Here is a 26,062-nt window from a genome sequence, read left to right as displayed (position 1 = left end):
CACTAGGGGACTTGAGGGCAGGAGGCCCTGATCGCTATTCTAATACACTGCACTATATGCGTAGTGCAGTGTATTAGAGCTGTCAGCTACTCACTGACAGCAAGCATAGTGGGTCCTGACTTTGTCAGGACCCACTAGGCTTCCGTCGATGGCATAGCCGGACACCATTGTTTGGTGTCCGGTTGCCATCGTTACCATCGCTAGCCGCTATCGTGTAGCAGGCTGGCGATTGTAGCTAAACCCCTAAAAAGCTGTGATCACTATTGAACACGGCTTTTAAGGGGTTAATCAGCGGGGACACAGCGATCGGTCCCCGCTGTAGGAGCTGCGGCAGCTGCTGTACGAGACAGCAGCTGTCACAGCTCCTGCATGTGTCGGGAGGACGGCCGAAATGGCCGTTACTCCCGCGACGTGATAGTCCGTCGCTAAGCGCTAACGATACAGTTAGCGCGACGGATTATTACGCCGCTGAGCGCGAAGGGGTTAAAGATCGTGTACCGCATGTGATCCTGGGCTTTAAACCATTGTAAATTTACATCGCAAGTTTAAGGCCTCATGCACACGACCGTACCTCATGCCCGTGGAGTGTCATCCGCGGGCTGCCCGCAAATCATGGACCACGCACACATTGATTTCAATGAGCCTGGACCCGTAATAAGACATGTCCTATATTTTTGCGGTCCAGGCTCCCAGCCAGTGCACAGACCGTGGAAACCACGGTCGTGTGCATGGGCCCATAGTAATTAATGGGTCTGCAATTCACCCGCAGATTTTCTGCGAGTGAATTGCAGATGCAAAAACCACGTTCGTGTGCATGAGGCCTTAAACTCCTGCAATCTAGCAGCAGCATGTCAGGTGCTCAGCTGTCAGAAACAGCAGAACACCCTGAAGAAAAGACAGAAGTAGTTTACAAACTCTTTTGTCTTTTCTATTGTAGTGTTCACATTGCTCAATGAGCAATGCCACTGCCTCTATTGAACCCATCGATAACATTATCACCGGGTCCCCCCCTCCTTAGCAAACCTAGATTAGCTCTGCCAGTGACTAATGTCACCACAGGGGGCTGTTTTCCACTGTAACTGGGGCTCTACCTATCGATGCACCAGTTACAGTGGAAAATTGCATAATATATAAAAAAATATACAATGAGTGAATGTCCCCCAGAGGCCATTTATAACTTCTGAGTAGACATATTAATTAAATATATACAGTACTGTGCAAAAGTTTTAGGCAGTTGTGGAAAAATTATGCAAAGTAAAAATGTTGAAAATATATAAATGTTTTTTTTTAATGAATTAACAAAATGCAAAGTGAATGAACAAAAGAGAAAACTAAATCAAATCAATATTTGGTGTGACCATCACTTGCCTTCAAAACAGCATAAATTCCTCTAGGTATACTTGAACAAAGTCATGGTAGTCAGATGCATGATTAACCAATTATACCAAACAGGTAATAATGATCATCATTTTCATATGTAGGTTGAAACACAGTCAATAACTGTAACAGAAGCAGCTGTGTAGGAGGCTTAAAACTGTGTGAGGAACAGCCAAACTCTGCTACAAATGTGAGGTTGTGCAAGACAGTTTAATGCCACAGGTCCACCATGGCAAGACTGAGCACAGCAACAAGACACAAGGTAGTCATCATCAAGGTTCCTCCCATGCAAAGATTTCAAAGCAGACTGGAGTTTCAAGATGTGATGTTCAAGCTCATTTAACTGGTTCCCGACCGCTGGCTATGTTTTTACGGCCAGGGTCCTTAAAACCCGAGCCATAGACTTTTTACGGCTCAGGTTTTAACTTGCTGCCCGCGCGATCGGGCAGCTGAATGTCGGGTCTCCGGCTGTCAGTGACTGCTGGGGACCCTGAGGAGAGGATAGAAGCAGCTTTCGCTGCTTCTGTCTTCTCTGATGACTTGTACACAGCGCTCAATGAACGCTGTGTATAGGAATAGAGACAGCAGCAGCGGCGATGTCTCTATTCCTCCCGGTGATCATGTGACTGGTCACATGATCGCCGGGTGCCGTTACTGACAGACTGCTGCTGGGTCTTACAAGACCCAGCACAGCCCTATTAGTGACAATCGTCACTATGAGAGGGCTGATTTCCCCTGTAACTGGGGCTGCTGTGCAGCCCCAGTTACAATGGAAAAACATGGTGTAAAAGAAAGAAAAAAAATATATAAAGTTCCCCAATGGTCTTTTTTTACCTTTGAGGGACAGACCATAGTAATAAAAAAATAGTAAAGTCAAGTGAATTTTTTTTAAAATAATAAATACACATAAAATACCCACCCCAAAAAAAAACAGTTCCCCCCGCCAATCATATTTGTAACGCTAGCGCTGACCCAATTACCCTAATATAGACATGTAATATATTAACATTTACGGTAGACAATGACGATCACAAATAAAAGGTCTATTTTAGGGTAAAACTATGTTATTACCAAAAAAAATAGCTGAAACGTAAAAAAGCTTATTTTTTTACTATTATTTTCAAACTTTATGAATACAAATTCTAAAATAGCAAAAAAGGTGTGTAGAAAAACGATAAAAAAAGAAACCTGCATTGTCTATGGAAAAATTGTCGCAAAAATCACGTAGTTAGCCCAACAAATTAAAAAGTTATAGCCATTTAACTAACACGTGCTAAAAAGGGCTAAATGGTGTCTGGTCCTGAACTGGTTAAAGAAGCACAAAGTAAGGGACCACGTTGAGGACCATAGATGCAGTAGTTGGCTAAGGTTGCAGCAGGTCAAAGACACATCATGCAAATTGAATGAACAAAAGAGAAATTTAAATCACATCAATATTTGGTGTGACCACCCTTTGCCTTCAAAACAGCATCAATTCTTCTAGGTACACTTGCACACAGTCTTTGAAGGAACTCGGCAGGGAGGTTGTTCCAAACATCTTGGAGAACTAACCACAGAACTTCTGTGGATATTGGCTTCCTCAAATTCTTCTGTCTATTCATGTAATCCCAGACAGACTCGATGATGTTGAGATCAGGGCACCTTGTTCTTCTTTACGCTGAAGATAGTTCTTATTGGCATTGGCTGTATGTTTGGGGTCGTTGTCCTGCTGCAGAATAAATTTGGAGCCAATCAGACGCCTCCCTAATGGTACTGCATGATGGATAAATATCTCCCTGTATTTCTCAGCATTTAGGGCACCATTAATCCTTACCAAATTCCCAACTCCATTTGTTGTAAAGGAAACTTGCAAGGAACCTCCACCATGCCGACCACTGTGTCTACAGTCCTCAACGTTGTCCATATCTTTGTGCTTATTCAAAAGAGCTTGAACAGCACATCTTGAAATCCAAGTCTGCTTTGAAATCTCTTTGGGAGAGACATTGCTGATGCAGTATAACCATAATCATACACCTGAATATAACCCTACAAAATCCATGACTGTGTGCAAGTGGATCCAGAAGAATTGATTCTGTTTTGAAGGCAAAGAGTAGTCACACCAAATATTGATGTGATTTAGATCTCTCTTCCGTTCATTCATTTATTATGTTGAATTTGTTACTACTGCTGTAATATAATCAGGGCCGGCCTTAGGATAGATGGCGCCCCGTGCAAAATTATCTTTCGGCGACCCACCCCATCATATAAAAATGCCCCATAAAAAAAGTATAATGCCTCTGTAATGATGGGGGTAAGGAAACAGACAAGTGAGCCCTAATCTACCCGCCACTCAGTCCCTGCCTACTTGCAACGACCCGCCCTAGGCGACGGGGTACAACTGGGCGACGGTCCCTACGCTCAATAAGTGCACGACAGACAAACAGACAAGGGTACACAGAAGCAAGGGAAAAGGGGCAGTTGCCCATGGCATCATCGTGAGCAACAAGAGTGGTGAACGAGCCGAGTCAAACCAGGAGTGTACGAGGTACCAAACGCAGAGCAGGAGAGTAGTGAACAAGCCGAGTCAAACCAGGAGTGTACGAGGTACCAAACGCAGAGCAGGAGAGTAGACAGTAAGCCAGGGTCAATATGAAGCAGGGTCGAATAGTTCAAGAAGCTGCAGCAGGGCCAGGAAACCAAACGAGAAGAATCACAAGCAAGGAGGAACAGGAAAGGCAGGTATAAATAGACATAGGGCGGGAGCTAGCTCCGTCTGGCCAGGCTGTGATAGGCTCTCCCACTCCTAAGCCTGCCATCCTGAGTGGTGGAAGATGGAGTCAGTCTCACAGACATAGAGGCAGGTGCAGACTGATTACCTATGGGCGTAGATACAGAAGCTGTGCCTGGCAGATCCTTAACAGCCTCCACAGTATAATGCCCTATATAGTGCCCCAAACAATTTAATGCACCTTTAGTACCCCCCATACAGTATAATAATAATATTTAATAATATAATATATTATAACCCCTTCAAGGACACAGTATTTTGTCCTCTAATTGTGCCCACACAGTATTATGCTCCCTAAATGCCACACACAGTATATTGCCCATTGTAGTGCCCCTACAAAGTATAATGTCCGCTTAGTGGCCTCCACACAGTATATTGCCCACTCCTCTGGCTGCCACACACAGTCCCCCTTGTAGATAGTTCCCCCCTGTAGATCCCTTGGTTGAACTTGATGGACATGTGTATTTATTCAACCGTACAAACTATGTAACTATGTAACCTCCCTGTAGACAGTGCCATAATCCCCCACCTCCTACTTTTAGACAGTGCCATACAGCCCCCCACCTCCCCATGTAGACAGAGCCATATAGCCCTCCACCTCCCCCAAGTAGACAGTGCCCCTAAACAAAAAATATTGTACTCACCTAGGCCCCGTTCCCACCACGAACAGAGCTGATCCATAATGCGGACGACAGTATCCTTGCATAGGCCGGTGTGATCCTGTGGCCTAGTACAGACTTTCCCAACCTTTTCAGACTCGAGGCACCCCTGGAAAAAAAAATCAGCCCCCCACTCACAGTAAAATGACCATCAGCCCGCCACTCACAGTAAAGTTACCATCTGCCCGCCAATCTCACTAAAATGACCATCAGCCCGCCACTCACAGATGCTCCCTGTAGATAGTGCCACACAGCCCCTTGTAGGTAGTGTCACACAGCCCCCTTGTAGGTAGTGCCACACAGAACCCTGGCAGGTAGTGCCACACAGCCCCCTGGCAGGTAGTGCCACGCAGCTCCCTGGCAGGTAGTGCCACACAGCCCCCTTGTAGGTAGTGCCACATAGCCCCCTTGTAGGTTGTGCCGCGCAGTCCCCCTTGTAGGTAGTGCCACTCAGCTCTCTTGTAGGTAGTGCCACACAGCTTCCTTGAAGATAGCACTCCCCTTTTCTGTAGATAGCGACACTGTTGCTCCCTGAAAGAGCTGAATCCCCCTGTGGCCGTGGATTCCGCTACTGGATGGAGCGCTTGATGTCTCTGTCCATACAGTGAAGGAAATAAGTATTTGATCCCTTGCTGATTTTGTAAGTTTGCCCACTGTCAAAGACATGAACAGTCTAGAATTTTTAGGCTAGGTTAATTTTACCAGTGAGAGATAGATTATATTAAAAAAAAAGAAAAGAAAATCACATAGTCAAAATTATATATATTTATTTGCATTGTGCACAGAGAAATAAGTATTTCATCCCCTACCAACCATTAAGATTTCAGCCTCCTCCAGACCAGTTACACGCTCCAAATCAACTTGGTGCCTGCATTAAAGACAGCTGTCTTAAATGGTCACCTGTATAAAAGACTCCTGTCCACAGACTCAATTAATCAGTCTGACTCTAGCCTCTACAACATGGGCAAGACCAAAAAGCTTTCTAAGGATGTCAGGGACAAGATCATATACCTGCACAAGGCTGGAATGGGCTACAAAACCATAAGTAAGACGCTGGGTGAGAAGGAGACAACTGTTGGTGCAATAGTAAGAAAATGGAAGACATACAAAATGACTGTCAATCGACATCGATCTGGGGCTCCATGCAAAATCTCACCTCGTGGGGTATCCTTGATCCTGAGGAAGGTGAGAGCTCAGCCGAAAACTACACGGGGGGGAACTTGTTAATGATCTCAAGGCAGCTGGGACCACAGTCACCAAGAAAACCATTGGTAACACATTACACCGTAATGGATTAAAATCCTGCAGTGCCCGCAAGGTCCCCCTGCTCAAGAAGGCACATGTACAGGCCCGTCTGAAGTTTGCAAATGAACATCTGGATGATTCTGAGAGTGATTGGGAGAAGGTGCTGTGGTCAGATGAGACTAAAATTGAGCTCTTTGGCATTAACTCAACTCGCCGTGTTTGGAGGAAGAGAAATGCTGCCTATGACCTAAAGAACACCGTCCCCACTGTCAAGCATGGAGGTGGAAACATTATGTTTTGGGGGTGTTTCTCTGCTAAGGGCACAGGACTACTTCACCGCATCAATGGGAGAATGGATGGAGCCATGTACCGTCAAATCCTGAGTGACAACCTCCTTCCCTCCACCAAGACATTAAAAATGGCTCGTGGCTGGGTCTTACAGCACGACAATGACCCGAAACATACAGCCAAGGCAACAAAGGAGTGGCTCAAAAAGAAGCACATTAAGGTCATGGAGTGGCCTAGCCAGTCTCCAGACCTTAATCCCATCGAAAACTTATGGAGGGAGCTGAAGATCCGAGTTGCCAAACGACAGCCTCGAAATCTTAATGATTTACAGATGATCTGCAAAGAGGAGTGGGCCAAAATTCCATCTAACATGTGTGCAAATCTCATCATCAACTACAAAAAACGTCTGACGGCTGTGCTTGCCAACAAGGGTTTTGCCACCAAGTATTAAGTCTTGTTTGCCAAAGGGATCAAATACTTATTTCTCTGTGCACAATGCAAATAAATATATATAATTTTGACAATGTGATTTTCTGTTTTTTTTTTTAAATATAATCTATCTCTCACTGGTAAAATTAACCTAGCCTAAAAATTCTAGACTGTTCATGTCTTTGACAGTGGGCAAACTTACAAAATCAGCAAGGGATCAAATACTTATTTCCTTCACTGTATATGGACAGTGACATCAGGGGCAACTCCTGAAGCAGAATCCCTGTCCACAGCGTTGCCGACTCTAGGAGAAGCCCCTGACATCACTGCCCATATATGGACAGAGACAAAGAGTGTGGAATCTCTGGTCACAGCGTCGGCAATGCTGTGGATGGGGATTCCGCTTCAGGAGTTGCTAGCGGAACCGCCAGCCATGGGGGGCCTGTCCAGACGGCATTGAGAGAAGAAACACTTCTGAAACACAAGCAGGGGAAGGGAGCCAGCGCAGCGCCCCCTTCCACCTGCTGGTGTGATGCGCCCTGTGCAATGGCACAGGTCCCACACCCCTAAAGCCGGCCCTGAATATAATAATGTCACAAGTATTTCCTATATACTTTTCTAATTGGGGCTCTTGCAAACGACTGTTTCAGTTACGCGGTCCGCAAAATATGGCCCATAGTGCTTCCGTTGTGTTTCCGCGTCTGTTCCATACATCCGTGTTTTATGGCCGCATGGTGTTCGTGTGTCATTTGTTTTTCATGGATCCGCAAGAACAACGGATGTGTGCATGACTCCATAGAAATGAATGGTTCAGTGTTCTACCCGCAAAAAAAACCTGGCTGGACACTGAAGAAACCAACTGTCATGTGCATGAGCCCTTAAGGCATCATGCACACAACGGTTTCCGTTTTGCTGACCGCAAAACACGGATCCTTGTGGCTTCCGTCTGCTGTCCGGTTTTTTTGCGGACCCATTCCCTAGAATGAGAGAGACTGACAGCAAATATGTACAAGAATGGGATCTGTTCTGTAATTTGAAGAACGAACACACGGATCCGCAAAAAAAACAGATGTGTGCATGGCCCCATAGAAATTAATGGTCCAGTAAGCTATCCAGGAAAAAAAAAACAATAGGACCCTGAAGAAAACAACGGTCATGTGCATGAGCCCTTCGTGAATGATCTTATTAAATTACCCAGCATTCCAAGATGTTCTTCGTCCTTGGATCTTTCCTTCCTCCTTGTGAACGTTGAATCCGTATATTCCACATAAACTGCTTTTTTATAAGAGCCTCCAATTCTGTTTTCATTTTGCTCAAAAAATGTTGCTGATTCACTATAAATGAGGATGCAATGTTTTCAATTTATGTGGCATTAGAATAATTTTCTGATTTTATACAAAACATCTATTGACTTTATAACAGAACTGGTTACCGGAGGACAGTAATTGGGCTTATTATTATCCCTCAGTACAATTTATTAACATAGAAATGTCCTGGATGTGGTGTATGGTTGATAGAATACTAAAATTACTTGCATGGGTGGAAAGATGTTCACTTTAAAACTTTTGCACAGATTTCCATGCAATTCCTCCAACTCCATAATGCTCTTTGGGCTTTTGGTTTTCTGATCTAGTAGGAAGGGAGGTTAAGAATTGTAGTCGGCACACCTTGATTGTGCCCATGAAGAGCGGTAAGCCGCCGAATACGATTCATAGCAGCGCTACAACCTATTATAGATTCAGAACGATCCAGTCCCCAGTACGGCTCAGTGCCCGACGAAGGTCCTACGACCGAAACGTTAACGTTGCACATATAGCCTCTGGCATTTATCAAATAAATATAATTTTTGAAACACAATCAAGGTGTGCCGACTACAATTCTTAACCTACATCCGGGTTGGGACCCTACCTCGAGCACCCAAAGATACCGGTGCTATCTGAACACAACCATAGACCACTAGTAGGAAGGGAGGCGGCAAATTTTAACGTTTGGCACTGGCTTTGTATAATTTTTTTTACATAATATGGAGCTGCTTTGTCCCTGTGATTGTTTGTGATGAGACATAGTACTATTTTAACACATTGTATCCCTGTTATGTGTTCACTGTATGTCACTACTATGTAGGTACTCTATGGCATCATTATGTGGACACTCTAAAGTATTTGTCACTATATAATGGTATTATTTAAGCACACAATTATTGTGTTACTCTGACTATATTTTGGCAGTATTACACCTAATTTCCAAGTATATGTCAGGGAGGCCCCACATATTTGCCTAGGGGACTCCACAGATCATGATTTAGTCCTATGTACTATGTGATAGCTACTCATCCAGATAACCACAAGTTTTTATTTGAGAAACTTACATTTCTAAAAGTTGTGGTGTTTAAAATAAAAAGAAAATTCTGAATGGTTTTATAATAAATGACTGCCAATATGAAAGCTGATAAAGGCTGATCCAGACATTCACATTCAAGAAACACCCGGCCTAAAACGTAACTTGCCTGTCTTTGTGATTATTTACTTTTATAAATGTGTGAAGGCTTCTATGAAGACCATAAGAAACCATTTATTCAGTCCTAATATTGCCCTTTAGGAGTGTACCTAGCCAGTGGAGTTACCGGGGAGCCACCATGTTTCATCAAGATACTGGACAGAGGAAATTGTCTAGTGGCATAGTGGGCCACCATATGGACTGTAATGGCATATAATGTGGCCAAACTGCTGACTAATGCCTCATGCAGACGTCCGTGTGTGCCAGCTGGGTCCCATCTGTGATCTGTGTAAAGATAGGACATGTCCTATCTTTCCACAGATCTGAAAGTCCCAATTCACCTGCTAAAATGAATAGGTGTGGCACTCGGTCGTGTGCAACGGGCATAAGGCCGGGTTCTCACAGGTCAGATACGCTGTGTGAAAATCACGCATTGTGGTGCGGTTTCTCAAACTGAATTTCCGCTGCGGAAAGCAGCACTGTGAAAAAAAAGCCATTCATACTTACCCTTTCCCTCTTCTCTGAGCGTAGTCCGGCCTCCCACGATGACGTTGCAGGCCATGTGACGCTGCAGCCTATGATTGGCTGTAGCGGTCACATGGGATGAAATGTCATCCCAGGAGGCCGGACTGCAGGAAGAAGGAGAGAGTTCTTGGGTAAGTATGATTTTTTTTTGTTTTCCGGATTTGTGATTTTTGCGGCGTATTCGCTGCTATTCCGCCGCAAATGTCGCAACACTTGGCTTTCTTTTGAGGGTTTTGCATCCCCATTATATTCAACAGGGAAAACCTGCAACATAAAATCAACAAAAATACAGCATAAATTGACATGCTGTGGAATTAAATTCCACACCGCAGGTCAATTTATTAACGTTTCTGCTGTGGGGTTTTTTTTTTTCAGCGTGGGCATGAGATTTTAAAAATCTCATCTACTTTGCTGCTACTGTAAATGTTGTGGAATTTCCATACAGAATTCCATTACGGAAATTCCGCAGCATTTACGCTATGTGGGAACCCGGCCTTAAACAGCCCTTCTTTAAAGAGGCTCTGTCACCACATTATAAGCGCCCTATCTTCTACATAATGTGATCGGTGCTGTAATGTAGATTACAGCAGTGTTTTTTTATTTAGAAAATTGATCCATTTTGTCCAAGTTATGACCTATTTTAGATTTATGCTAATGACTTTCTTAATAGTCAACTGGGCGTGTTTTAGCCCTTGACCAAGTGGGCGTTGTAAAGATAAGTGTATGATGCTGACCAATAAGTGTCATACACTTCTCTCCAGTTGGGCATTAAGAAAGTCATTAGCATAAATCTAAAATAGGTCATAACTTGGTCAAAATTGATCGTTTTTCTAAATAAAAAACACTGTTGTTATCTACATTACAGCATCGATCAGATTAGGTAGAAGATAGGGCACTTATAATGTGGTGACAGAGCCTCTTTAAAGCCTAAAACCCTCCCCACATTCTTCCTCTTAGGCAGAATGTCAATCCCTGTGGATAATTTGGGAAACGTAATACTTCTGCAACTTCTGATTGCACCAAAGTTGCAGCTGACTACAACTTCGGTGTGATGACATGTGACAGTCATGGACCATTAATTCTAACAGGAGATATGTGTGAATTTTCTGTAACACGACTTACCAATAGAAATGACAATACTGATGCGCAACCAAAATAATCACATGGCCCTGGCCTAACAGCACTAAATGCCATTACTACCCATATGGTGGTATACCATTTCCCTTGGTTATTTTGTCTTCTTTGTTCACTACACTCATGATATTGGGCACAAAAGGCTATTGATATACATATATTGATTCATATGATGTCATTCCTATGTTATTCCTCGTTGCATGAATAATTGACTACTCAGTGTAACTATTCCTCTTGTCGATAGGGTCTGTCCGTACAAAGGCTGACAATGGTAATACCTAGTTATCAATTTATTAATTTATTTATGCCAAGAAAATGTTATTCCATGTGGAATGGAAATATTTACTAAAGCAGACATGTCAGGAGAGGGCCACACCTCAAAATGTATTCGTAGGTAGGAAACATGTTATATGCTTAATTTTTTTTTTGTTTTTGCCAGATCTGTGCTTTAACAAGATAATTACCTTTCAGGATTATCTAACTTTTGTCCAGTGAACTGATTGACGGATGTTGGACCATAGTTCCAGATGATTTCTTCAGCAGCAATATAATAATGTCTTATGGTTGACCAAAACTTGCATGGTGTCTTTGAATTTTTTGTGCAATTCTTTACTTCATAAATTGCCTGCATGCCACCTACGAAACAAGATATTACTGGATATACCGGTAAACTACACAATTATTATTTCATAGGTAAGTCAAATAAACAGAGGTTTGTCCAGTAGTTTAGCCTCTAAAATGACTGACCTTCTAAGTGGTCATTAACTTGACAGCTCAGCAGCCATTTCCCACGGTTTTTGGTTTCCATTGTGCTTTGGACCATTGTTGCTGGGAAAAGACTAACAGTATCCACACGATATCGCTGATGTGTTAACACCTGACCATGGAAGTACGCTGAATGAATATCTACCTCATTCCCCATTCCGAACATATACCACTTGACCTGTGTCTTATCACACATGGAGAGGCCAGGGAGGTTCCCGTACATGTATCCATTGATAGCTGTAATACAGAGAGAGAAATGGACAGTAGAAACCACAACTTTATCTATAATAATCACAAAGTCTTGTATTATAATAAAATAATTGAACCAATACTACTCCTGATGGATTGATGGGCCTTATGACCATCCTTTATCTGTATTTTTATGTATGCTAAGTATTCTCATTAACACTATTTCATACATTAGGTACACCTTTGCAACTACAGGCCCTTTTACATGGGCCAATGAAAGGGCAAACAAGTGTTTGTACAGTATGAACGCTTGTTCCTGATCATTGTCCTGTGGAAACAGGGCAGTAATAAGCCAATGAACGAGCAAATGCTTGTTCATCGGCTGAACGCATCTTTCATGCGGCCAATAAAATTATCCCTAATCGGCAGCACAACTCCTTGTGTTGTGATGCCAACTAGATGCAAAGGTATGAGAACAACCGATTGTATTAACCATTTTTTGCCTCTATACACTTCGAACAATTGCTCCATGTAAATTAAGCTAAATGAGCGCTAATCATGGGGCATAATCGTCGATCGTCGCTCGTTACTGGCTGTGTAAAATTACCTTAAAGAGGACCTATCACCTCTCCTGACATGTCTGTTTAAGTAATTCATTGTATTTCCCAAGAAATACCAATTCTGGAACATATTTTCTTAGAACTATACATTGTGCTGTTCCTCTGTTATCACTGCTAAAAATGTATGAATAATTTGACCACTGGGAGTTACCAGTTGGGGGGAGGTCCCTTCACAGACTGGCAATCTCAAATCAGTTCTGACAGAGTGAGACTGTGTACGGACATGCCTGGTTGACAAGGGGAATGGTAACAACCAGTTGTCAACGTATTCATAAATTTCTTGGAGGAATAATAGAGGAACGGTACAATGCAGTGTTCTAAGAAAAGATGCTACAGAATTGGCATTTCATGGGGAGCACCAGTATTTATGAAAAGACATTTCATGAGAGGCAAAATGTCCCCTTTAAGCTTCTGTTCACATCTGCATTGGGATCTCATTCATAACAGAACCCACGACGCAGTGCCGGATACATCGTACAATACCACCAGAACTCATTAACTTATAATGGGGTCCAGTGGGTTCTATCCTGGTATCTGTTTTTTTTGACAGAAAGAATAGCACTTCTTACAGCACTATTCTTACCATCAAATCTGACAGCATCTATGAAGGAGGTTCCGAGCTGCTAATGCAGATGTGAACAGAGCAAGTTTTTTGGTGCTGATATTGATCGGCGCCAAAAAACGTCCAAATTCACCCCCCATTCAATGGGAGGCAGAGGCGTTTTTTTCCTTGGACGGCTTTTGGCCGGACGCGGGAAAAAAAAGTGGCATGTCCTTTTTTGCCGCGATTCTGCCTCTAACCTTCCATTGAAATCAATGGGAGGCAAAAAAGACACGCGGCGCTCGTTTCCGAGCGTTTTCGCTGCGTTTTTTGTTAACGCAGCGAAATCCGGGGCAAAAAGCGCAGGCTGGTCAAAATGTGTCTCAAAATTCCTGATGGAATTTTGAGGGTGATTTTTTTATGCCTGCAAAAACTGTGTGAACTAGGCCTAATTGTTTAATGCTCTAATGCATCTAAAGTAAAATATGAGGTAACTGCAAATGGACTTGATCAATATATCCTACCATTTGTGTATACAGCTTCTGTGCAGACCTATCTACTTAGTTACAGACTACAAACAAACCTTGTGTGTGGTTTGATCCTGCAGCCATGTGTCACTCCCTTCCATCTGCTCCCTCTTCTACTGTAGAAGAGCTGTTTATTAGCTGTATACATGCTTGCTCAGCTGTTTCCAGAACTTCCATAGGATTGAATGGAGGGAACTGCGCACAGACGCGGCCACCTCTTTATTCCTTCTCTCCCTGGATGTGGTGTCTGGCATTGAAATAAGAGTCTGTGGAGGTTGGTTGACTCTTTCATTAAATGTCCTATGTGTGAGTATGTCTTTTTGAATGCCTTCTTAGCAATTGTTAAAAGAAAATGCAGATGTTCTCCTATATACTTCTATATAGTCCTACAATGATAAGTCTGATACGGTATATCTTAATGATAATATAACAGAATACATAAAGTATGGTATACTTACAATGCATTTTATTGCTTTCTTGAAAGTCTTCATCTTCTTTATCAACAGGATCAGTGCAATAAGTATTGATATTTTCATCCAGATACCAGCTAAGATTTTCATCTGTCACAGAGAACATCAGGATAAACTCCTCATACTGTTTCTTCTCTATCTCTTCTATTTTACCTGTAATAAAAAGTTTACATTATTGAAAGACTGGTAGAGATTTTAGATAGATAGATGGATAGATAGATAGATAGATAGATAGATAGATAGATAGATAGATAGATAGATAGATAGATAGATAGATAGATAGATAGATAGATAGATAGATAGATAGATAGATAGAAAGATAGAAAGATAGATAGAAAGATAGATAGATAGATAGATAGATAGATAGATAGATAGATAGATAGATAGATAGATAGATAGATAGATATGAGATAGATATGAGATAGATAGATAGATAGATAGATAGATGGATAGATATGAGATAGATAGATAGACAGATAGAAAAACATTAACATAAACATTAAATGTGGCTTTATTTTATCTGAAATTTAATACAGCTATAGATGGATAAAGTAAGATGGTAATGCTTGAATTAAGCAGTAAGAACTATCTTTTGCCCACCTTTTTTACAGATAATTAAAGGCCCAACAAGTCCAGAGTAGACATCTCTTGGACCATCAATATGAGAGTGATAAACCCTGGTCACACAGTCTTCATCTCTTGCAGATGGACCTTGATCTTCAACAACGTCCCATTTGTAAGTGTATGATTCTCCAGGTTTTACAGCATCGTCTTTTTTCTGAGCCTCAGAGGTATTATCTGGGTATAATGCTCCTGTAGATAAACATAGTTACTGATGTGAACCTTGAATGCATTGTCATTTAGAATGCTAGTGCTTTAATTCTGGAAAAAGCTTTTTAAATTTGGAAAAGTGCAATTATATTTTGTATAATGTAAAATGTATACATTGTATAAGAGTAAAATGTCATTGCATAAGGTCGGCGAGCATGGTCGCCTGTAACTGAAGTAGCCACGTGTTTCAGAGGTATTACTTGTGTATGTCACATGGTCTGATCCCGAGTTCACTTATGCCATACAGAATTTGGCATAAACCACATGAATCCAACCTGCCTTGTGTCAATAGTTCGGGCTGGTGGTAGTGTTGTTATGGTGCATGGAATGCTTACTAGACCCCTTATACTAACTTAATGGTGTTAAAATATAGGTACCGCAAAATGAAGTACCTATATGTCATTAGCATGATGTAGTTCCTGCACATTGCCGTATGTGTACGTCATCGTTGTTGGATAATAACAGCTGGGATTGACAATCGCACACCCGCAGTAATGGCCGAGATAGGCAAAATCTCTGATCCTGGTTATTTAACCCCTTATGAACCGTGATTAGTATTGATCGTGGTGCAGACAAAGAGAGGGGACTCCTTTTGTTCTGTACCAGTGAGCTCTGGGATCACGATCACCGGGGTTGACTAGGCTTCCAGGGCTGTCTAGTATTAGTGGCTGTTAGGGCATACCTTGCATTTTACATGCACAGCCAGTAATGTGCTGTCATATAAATATATAAAATGTAATACAGTTTTAAAAATCAATTAAAGAAAGGATAAAATAATATTAAATAAGCATAATAATAATAAAAAATAAAGTTGCGAAAGTTGTTAAAAAAAACCCACTGTATACATATTAGGTTTCCTCACACTCTTAATGACCTGTGAAATAAAGTTATAATATCTATTCATTTTAAAGGTTTCTTCTGCCATTATAAAAAGTTTATATAAATTAAATGCTACTATATATGTACCCGAAAATGATTCCTTAAACATATACTACTTGTCCAACAACAAACAAGGCCCAAAATAGCTACTTTGCCTTAAAAATAAAAAAAATTACTTTAATTCTGACCGAAAGCGAGGAGGCAAAAATGTATAAAATCTCTTGGTCCTTAGAGCAAAAATTGGCTTAAGAGATCAAATACAACATCCTAAGATTAAGTCCCTTTAGGCTATCGTCTACCCATATTCTGATGTCAACTTGCAGCACCAAGGATCTGTCCTTTCTTTCTCACAATCCATTACCAAATCCTGTAACCTTCACCTAAAAAATATATCCCATATCAGTCCCATCCTCACCACTGGCCCTGCTAAACCACTAATCCAGGCCCTAGTCATTCCAAGCCTCGTTTATAGTAAGGGTATGTTCAGATGCGGCTAGTACTATCCACTGCAGATTTTGCATAGAATTCGAAGCGGCTCTGCCTATAAATCCGCATAAGAAACATAAAGATTTTGTTGTGGATTTAGCAGATTCTCTGCGACACACTGAGCATGCTGCAGAATCGAAAATCCTCAGCATGCTTTGCTTATACTGCAGGTTTGTTTTTTCCGCTACATGTGAATCCACTTGTATTGTACTGTAAATTGCTGCCGATTAGCAATGCGGAATCCGCAGCCGTAAACCCGGAGCAAATCCGCCACGTGTTAACATGCCCTTACTCATTACTAATTGGCATTCCGCTAAACAAACTGGCTGTGCTTCAATCCATAATCAATGCAGCAATCAGCTTCATCTTACTGTCTAGCGCCTCTGCTCTCTGTCGTTTACCACACTGGTTACCTCGTTAAGATTGTAAGCTCTTATAGGCAGGGAGCTCCCCATTTTTTGTCTCATTGTTTGCTCATATTTTTTGATAATGTGTCATTTACTTATATAATGTTATGTTCCATTACACATCTTCAAAAAAAATTAATCATGATCATGAACCATTATACAGAGAGCAAAAATTCAACAGGGGGGAGTGGAGTAGTGAGAATGGGGAACAAAAGTACGGAAATAATATAATTCTAAATTTTCTCTCTCTGAAAGGATATATTAGTGGTAGTCCAAAATATAGCCAAAGATCAGTTACATAAACTATGTGACTATGAAGAGACCCCTATGGTCCTTCATCCACTTAATCCTGCGAGACCCTATAGACATCCCAATAATACCAACGTTGCTGAAAAGCATCAAACACATCACTGTCAGTGGCTACTATCACCTCTACTATGTGTATGCAAATTAAGGTTTCCACAAATTCAGTCTTAGCATTTTTAATTGTTAAGATAAAGTATTGTCACTCTTACGTTTTATATGTGCACATTACTGTATTACGGTTACAGTAGTTTACCTTCATTTTCCTTTGTATATTGCACTCCATGGGGATGTAAGGAGTATGGTCTGGAAGCAAAATTCTTTAGATGAATAGTCATCGTGTCACCAACCTCAGCGGTCATGATTGGGCCCAAATATCCCAGCCAGTCCGGCTTCTGGATTTCTTCTGAGTATGAGTCATTTGTGCATTGTAAGTAGACAGCTTTTTTGTAGACTCTGCCTATTCTATTGGAGCTACTTTGTAGAAAGATACTGGCATGCCTAGATAGAAAGAAGACCACATTTTACAGCCGTATGCTGGAATTGATTATTTACACATACACATATATAATATATTTAAGGGTTAACTTTACATTCAACAAACTTCTGACATGTCATAGTGAATTGTCAGGAGTTTTGAATGGTGGGGGTCTCAGTGCTCGGACCCCCAAAAAATCAAAACTTCTGACCTGTCAGAAGTTTGATGAATGTTTATTAGTTACCCTTTAATGATGTTATTGTTAATTCTTGATATTGTTTATTGCCACGCATTGGAGCTTACAGAAACAATGATGAAATAAAAGTAAAAAATATGATAAAAATTAGTGTTCACAGTGAAAATGCATTTAATAACTTTGTACACTTACTTTCAACCATTATCATCGTAAGATACCAAAATTATGGTATGATGCAATCTTATCCTCTTGCATGAAGCCGTATAGCCTCTGTACAATGGCGTTTAGGTATTGTTGCACTACGTGTATACGGAGATAATATCCTCTAGTAGCAATGCTTCTAGGGGAGAATAGCTTGGTATATACGGAGTGCGATGGGGCATGTATGGAATCCAACATTTAAAACTTCCATATGAAATCAGAGGCATACGGAGGTACAGTAGAGGGCTCATTCACCATTAAGTATGGCTCTTTACAAAATGGATTCACAATATAGCCGTGTGCATGAGCCCTTAAGATGTATATTTTTAGTTTGTATGTCTTTATGTGCGGTAAGGATGGGAAAACAATTGCTTGTTTTGTATAAATTGTCCAATATGTTCTCCATTGGTTATAATTAAAATAAAATGTAAGGTAAAGCATATATCTATATTTACATAACATTCTGAGAAACTTCATAAATACATTACATTACTTTTCTAATGATCCTAAGTTACAGCCAGGGCTGCATTCATAATTCTGCTGGTTCACTGAAAATAGTAGACAAGCTTGTCTTTAGGCACATCTTTTTTATTTTTTTACAGTTTTGATCAGCTCCTTTAATGTACTAAGACAGTACAACTGGTCATACACGTGAAATAGCCGAATGCTCAACTGGCCGACAGTTATTACTCATGACTCCCTCATAAATAGACACACTCAAATCGACTGAGCCTGAATATTTATTTCAGTAGAGAAAACCACTGCCGCTCACCACTGACACTGCTTCTCTCCTAATGGAACAAAGGATTGAGCATGTTGAAATCCACGCGTTGGGGTTCAGTCGCGTTCTTCTTTACATATTAGAATGTTGGATGATTTTTGCAGTTTCGGCAACATTCATCTACTGCGTATGGTCAATTATTTATTTTTCTATATCATATTTCTATATAGAGCCTGGTGTAAACACTACCGTTCCCAGACATACGGAGGTACCTCAGAGGCCCAATATACCACTACGGAAGCCGTATTACAGCTCCGTACAAAATGGAGTGTTGCCATGGTATGAAAAAAGTCTTCACGAACACTTCATGTTATTGTATGATCACCATAACAAGATAAGAAAAGTCTGTAAGAAATACGACTTTGTCTGCAAGATCAGAATCCAAAATATAGAAAAATAGACAAAAGGAGAATATGTAAAAGAAACATAAAACAATGGAAATGCATAATGTTTGGAGAACTTGAGATGGGAGAATGGGCTGAAGGTTGGCATCTACCGTATGTTCAGCAATGACACATGCACATATATTGGCGTACATCTGGAAATCCTTGAGGTATAGAATAACAGGTATAAACATTTCCTTCACACAAAGCTGTCAGTGGAAAAAGACACTTAGTCCACTTATTTGGCACAGAGATGAGGTGAATTGACAACTATTTGATCTAGAGAATGTTGCAGGTGATTTACATATAAAACACACTTTTGGACCATTCTTAGATATTTCTGCATAAGGAAAACTGTCAACCAAAAGTGAAAAAAAGAGACGGCAATACCTATTCTAAATACGGAGGATTTGTAACACTTCTACGTCAAAATATTGTTACTTACTCATCTTCAGCAATTGATTTTCCAGAAATGATATTCACCCCACTCGGGGCATAATCCCAATTTACTTCTCTAATTGCTATGTAGTACGTCCTCTCTTTCCCCTCCACATATGCCCAATCCAAGATGGTGAGCAGGCATAGTGCTAAGAGCTTCATTATCCTGGGACTGGAGGTCAGTCTTTGTGACAAGAATATCCCCGTTCCCTGGAGTCTCTGGCAATTTGTATTGCAAGAGTTTCATAACCAAGTTCTGTTTGTTTACAAGGTAAACAGATATTCCAGTAAAATCAGATACCACAAATCCTGCAATGTTCTCAGTGATATCATGTACGTATGTATGATGCATGAAATAGAAGTGTATTCAGCTGCTATGCGCTAAAATAAAATTAAGATGCATTGACATTTTATTATATATTGTATGCAAATTAATCACATACCAAAAATTAATAAGAACACCATTGCTCATGTGGGGCAGAAGATGACTTCTAATGACTTATCTAGGCCTATTATTGTGGACATCTAAATGCATCAGTGAGGTTACCAAGGTTTGAGATATTCATTGATATGTATGGCATAAGTGCATCATGTACTGTATGTCCCGGTTTCTTTAAAATCTTGCAGATGGGAGTGAGAGATTTTGGTACAGAACAGTCAATGTGGTTCAATGGAAAATCAGAGATGAAGGGTAGGGGAGAAAAGATGCAGGTAGGTGCATGCATGGGCACCGTAAGTGCCCATCAGTCAAAAAAATCACCATGCAAACCAGTTGAGTATTTGTGTATTTACCAACAACTATGTAAGTAACAAAGTCCAATCCAAGCAATCATTGTGTACTAAAGCCAAATTCATGAGGATTTAAGAACGGCTGTATATGCCATTTTACGCTACCCCGACACTTTTGGACGGGCTTTGTGTAAGGGGACAGGGCTATCCGCAGCCAGAAAAATTCACTATAATTTATGCTAGAAACTAGTATAAATTGTATCAGAAATCTACGCCAGCTTGTATCTGGCGGAGTCTTCACTTTCTAGGTCGATGGCATTTGCATTGTCAGCACAGGAAGACGTGGTGCCGACTAGCGACTATATTTTTGGCTGCATAAAAGATGCAATCAGCCAATGAACAAGCGTTTCCCCTTTCATCAGTTGATCTTTGCCCTGTCTACACATGGTAATGAAAAATAGATATTGGGATGCACTCCTCAATCAATTGGCGTGGTGCTAGTAAGGTAGGGACGAGAATCCCACAATATTGGAAATATATAACCCCAGCACACACAGAGGTACGCAAAAGATCCAGATGCAAACAAATTTAAGTTTTATTGCAACAAAAGATGGTAAAGTTGAGGTGGAAAGCGTCTTGGTAAGACGTTTCGGCCGAACCTCGGCCTTTGTCACGGTCGCTGTAAGACGATATCACTGGTATGGGTTGTCCGCCGGATATTCCCTGTGTGTCCGGCGGACAACCCATACCAGTGATATCGTCTTACAGCGACCGTGACAAAGGCCGAGGTTCGGCCGAAACGTCTTACCAAGTCGCTTTCCACCTCAACTTTACCATCTTTTGTTGCAATTAAACTTAAATTTGTTTGCATCTGGATCTTTTGCGTACCTCTGTGTGTGCTGGGGTTATATATTTCCTACACATGGTAATGATCGGGAAGTTCACATGAACGCTTATTCAACGAATGATTGGCCCATGTAAGAGGGCCTTTACTCCTGTAGACTTTAGACATATAAAACACCAGTCTTAGTAAATCTGTAGACAGTCGTACACATCAAACAAAATGTTCTGGTCTTTAAATTAAGGGCATGCCCAGACGTGGCGGATTTCTTCTGCAACTGTCCGCATCAATGCCGCACAGAATCTGCGTTGCAAATTCTGTTGGAGATCTGCCCAAAATGGGCATTAAATTGATGCGGACTAGCCGCTGCGTATTGAGCTGAAAGTACTTCCCTTCTCTCTATCAGTGCGGGATAGAGAGAAGGGACAGCACTTTCCCTAGTGAAAGTAAAAGAATTTCATACTTACCGGCCGTTGTCTTGGTGACGCGTCCCTCTTTCGGCATCCAGCCCGACCTCCCTGGATGACGCGGCAGTCCATGTGACCGCTGCAGCCTGTGATTGGCTGCAGCCGTCACTTAGACTGAAACGTCATCCTGGGAAACCGGACTGGAGGAAGAAGCAGGGAGTTCTCGGTAAGTATGAACTTCTATTTTTTTTACAGGTTGATGTATATTGTGATCGGAAGTCACTGTCCAGGGTGCAGAAACAGTTACTGCCGATCGCTTAACTCTTTCAGCACCCTGGACAGTGACTATTTACTGATGTCGCCTAGCAACGCTCCCCTAATTACGTGTGCACACATGTAGTCACCCGTAATTATGGGTGCACACACGTAGTCACCCGTATTTACGGAAGCCCCATTGACTTCCTCAGTCTGGCTGTAGACCTAGAAATACACATAGGTCCAGCCAGAATGAAGAAATGTCATGTTAAAAAACCAATACGCTCCGCAGCACACATAACATCTACATTACATCTGCGGACTTCATTGCGGAATTTTGAATCTCCATTGAAGTCAATGGAGAAATTCCGCAATGAGTCCGCAACCAGTCCGCCACACGTCCGCAACAACCATTGTATGCTGCGGACACCAAATTCCGCACCGCAGCCTATGCTCCGCAGCGGAATTGTCCGCAACGTGCAAACGAACCCAACCACAAAGCTGTGGAGGGCAATGGAGAAACGGGTCCGCTGCGGATTTCCGCTGCGGAGTGTCCGCAGCGGAATTCCAGAGCAAATCCGCTACGTCTGGCCATGCCCTAACAGACGCTTGCCATACATTTAGAACAAACAGCGAATCATTGTAATTTGGTTAATGAGTGTTAATTTGATGGTAACAAATCATACTAATATATCAAGAAACCAAATGCCTAACACAGGAGCAAATAAATATCTCAGCCCATACATGTCCTGTTAACAACCTCATATAAGGTTTTATATATTCATAAGGTTTATATGGGACTGCTTTACTAAGCAAATATGGAGCATGTCGGTTTTGTAATCCTTGTCTTTACCTGATCCCAGATCTGATATTAGTGTCGTGGAAATCCATCGCTCAAAATATATTAGACTGAAATTGATATGAGTCCCAACAGACTCTCAAGGCCAGACTCCATTAGTCAGTATCCTAATTAGGATATTTCACCGATATATATCGAGAGAGGAGAAGAAAACACACAGACACGCTGAAATGTTAAAAATGCTCCTCTGAAGGATTTATTACCAAACTTAAACTGTTAAACTGAAATTCAGAAGGGGTGTATGCTTGAGGTAAACCAATCAGAGACAATGTAACAATATTTGTTATTCAGTAAAAAGCATACAATAAAATACATCATTATAATTCTTCACACGTTATGTTTACAAGTGTCTTATCTCTCTCTTGGACAGAATATTCTCGTGGAGATGGGGGAGACCTTCCCTCACGCATACTTGTCATCCTCCCATCTCACTCCCTGTCCATCTTCGCATGGGAGCCTAGGTCAAAGATAAAACATACGAAATCAACATTACTTGTATTAAAGGAACAATGACTTTCCTATTCACTACAAAAGAACCAAGATGGGAACTCCAGACAAGATGGCTGCTGCACGAAACTAAATCATTTAAAACATTATCATCACTTTCACATATTACATATCTTAGTAATTCGGCATCCTGCTTGATAATTCACAATGTAATTTCATACAGAGAATATAAGCAAATAAATCATCCTTCACATTAGTAATCAACTTGGTTCAATATCATTGGGTTTTGGGAGTGCTAAGCTCTATAACATCATTAGTATTACCTATTATAAACATACATCTCTGGATGCTTATTACTTAAACGTAGATTTAAAAAGAGATTCTCATATTAAACTTGTCTTAACATTAGTACCAAGTAACATATTTTAGGGTAAAAGGTTTACAACACATGTGAACAGTGAGTCTGTATCTTAATTTGCACTATATTACTGTCACGATCCATGGGTATGTGGACCCACTAGGCCGCACCGCCGTAGCGGGGTAGCAGTTGGCCAAACAAAAGAGTACCCAATCAATAAAAGTCCAGCACAGGGGTACCTGAAATAGTCCAGGCAGTCGCATTGGCTAGGCACAAATGGAACTTTGACGGCAGTGGATGCCACACGTGGCGGAGGATATCAGGCGTGGCAGATGACACCAGACATGGTGTACGACAGCAGACATGGCCAATGGCAGAACACGACTCCAACACTCAATAGGGCTCAGGAGCCAACAGAGCACAGGATACAGGAACAGGTAGCAGGGCATGGGAACACTTGGGAACAGGATAACACTAAGAGAACATTTGTAAGAGTAACATGGGAAACACAACAACCCTCAGGCAAGGGGTGAAGGGGCAGAGCCCTATTTATAGTCCAGGGTGATCATGTGCTAATTATTAATAACTTACATGTGCACGTGCTGGCCCTTTAAGGCCGTGCACGAGTATACTCGCGCACCCTATGGGACACAGCAGAGCAGAGGTGAGTGCTGGCGTCTCCTAGGAAGGAGATGCCGGCCAGCACTCACAGATCTATGGCCGCGGCCATCGAGGGGTGAGTAGGAGCGGCCGTGGACACTACAATGACTAGTCCTGTAATCACCATAAAGTGGCAAAACATTGGGGTGCTGCTCTGCAAAGGATATCACAATGCAGGAACCTGGCCCTATTATGCTTGGCCCTAAAAAGGCACTTATTGCACACAATAGACATAAATGAGGTCAAATATGTTACTTTGTGACTTAAACATAATAAATAGACCCTAGTGACAAGTGATTGTCTCAGGATATGTTCACACGGCTTATGTTCTGGCTCATTTTAGAGCGTATTACACTCCAAAATATACTTGAAATAAGCCTGCAAACAGCTTCCCATTGATTTAAATGGGAAATACACTGTGCTATTCACATGAGGTGTATTTTTACGCTGCTGAATTAAAAAACAGTCTCGTAGAAAAAAGCCTCGTAAGAAAAAAGTAGCATGTCACTTCTTGAGCCGTTTTTGTAGCTGATTTTCCATTGAACTGCAAAAAAAGCCTCAAAAAATAGCTCAAAAAAGCCTCAAAATAAGCTTCAAATTAAAAAAGCTTAATTTTCAGCTTCAAATACTCCTTGAAATCAGAGGCTGTTTTCCCTTGAAAACAGCCTCCTAATTTTCAGTCATTTTTTTTTGTATGTGTGAACATACCCTTAAAGTCACCTACAAATTTTGTCTACTGCCTGACCTTTGGGATCCATTAATGTGTTAGAGCCTTTGCCCACCAAAAAATCCTCTGGTACTGTGGTGGGCCAGTACCTAACTTTCAAAGCCTACAAATGGCTGCATCATAAAAAATAAAAAAAAGGTAAATGAAAATAAAGTCTCCCACAGGAAAAATCACACTTCTGACTTTTTCTGGGGTATTAGAGACGTATTTACATTTCTCTATTATTTTCTCACTTTTACAAATAGACAAGGAACCAGCGTCTGGACATAAGCAACAATTTTCTGCTTGAAAAATATTGAAATGAAGAAACTATCAGTCAAAAATAGTTTTTAATCATATACTAATAAGAAATACATTTTATAATCTATATGTCTTTGTAAAAAGTAAAAAAGTATTTATCAGGTAGCTGATATTATCAGCAAACCTAACCTGACCTCAAGGTTAAACGTGTTAATCATTCTAATGTTTTGCAAGAGAGATTCCATTATTTAGCAATACCTTAAAAGAGTCAAAAAATCAGAACTATAAACTACAGAAATCTCTGCCTTGGTCAAGTAAGGTCAATGTTTGTATAGCCAGGAAAAAAGAATATTGGAGGCAAGAAAAGATGTATGAGTTTCAGTCAGGGGCGTAGCTAAAGGCTCATGGGCCCCGATGCAAAGGTTCTTCTTGGCCCCACCCCCCAAACTTCTCAGGGCCGATGACCCGCAGCTTTCAGTTGCATCGCTGGGTCTCCTAAGTGATCCAACAATGCAGCACTAGCAGCCGAGGCGTCACTAAGGACTTAAAACATCAGGGGGAATAGCCCCAATACATATGTGCCCCCCCTCAAAAAAAAATATGTGTACGTGTATGAATATGTGAATATATATATATATATATATATATATATATATATGAGATAGCATATCTATAGCACTACGACCCTAAAGCTATGGATAAGATTAGATACAGTGGCTTAACAGACAGTAGCACACATTATAGGAAGACCCGGTTATGATCTAGTACCCGACCATCTGTAGTGACAGAGGAGCACTGTCACCCTCCCCACCCTGGTAATGCTAGGCTGCTGCTGCTATGTTGTATCTGGTTATAAAAATGGGGGAACCCCACATCGTGCTGTCCAATTATTTATTTTTAAAAAATGACGTGGGGCCCCCCCATTTTTCATAACCAGCCAAATACAACACAGCAGCAGCAGGCTAGCATTACCAGGGTGGGAAGGGACACTGTTTTTGGCCTTTCCCAGCCTGATAATACCAGCCTGCGGTCACCCCAGTGCCCGACCATCACTAGAGATGATCGGGTACTGGATCGTACCCGGCTCTTCCTGGCACCCCTGGTGGCGGTGGGTACCGGGGTAA

General features: G+C 41.4%; 1 protein-coding gene across 1 annotated transcript in view; it reads right to left on the bottom strand.

Moving 5' to 3' along the window:
• LOC142759355 (ceruloplasmin-like) overlaps positions 1 to 19,633 on the bottom strand; it is a 43,962-nt gene extending 24,329 nt beyond the window's left edge. The window contains exons 1-7 of the mRNA XM_075861441.1: positions 19,423 to 19,633; positions 17,195 to 17,439; positions 14,633 to 14,845; positions 14,021 to 14,185; positions 11,668 to 11,922; positions 11,385 to 11,556; positions 7,960 to 8,099 (exon numbers count right to left, since the gene is read on the bottom strand). Coding sequence (XP_075717556.1) covers positions 7,960 to 8,099; positions 11,385 to 11,556; positions 11,668 to 11,922; positions 14,021 to 14,185; positions 14,633 to 14,845; positions 17,195 to 17,439; positions 19,423 to 19,577 — 1,345 coding nt within the window. The 5' untranslated portion in view covers positions 19,578 to 19,633. The remainder of the gene's footprint in view (positions 1 to 7,959; positions 8,100 to 11,384; positions 11,557 to 11,667; positions 11,923 to 14,020; positions 14,186 to 14,632; positions 14,846 to 17,194; positions 17,440 to 19,422) is intronic.
• Positions 19,634 to 26,062: the final 6,429 nt, after the last annotated feature.

The sequence above is a fragment of the Rhinoderma darwinii genome, chromosome 4 (assembly GCF_050947455.1).
Source record: "Rhinoderma darwinii isolate aRhiDar2 chromosome 4, aRhiDar2.hap1, whole genome shotgun sequence".
Taxonomy (NCBI): domain Eukaryota; kingdom Metazoa; phylum Chordata; class Amphibia; order Anura; family Rhinodermatidae; genus Rhinoderma; species Rhinoderma darwinii.
This window is presented reverse-complemented; position numbering and strand designations above follow the sequence as displayed.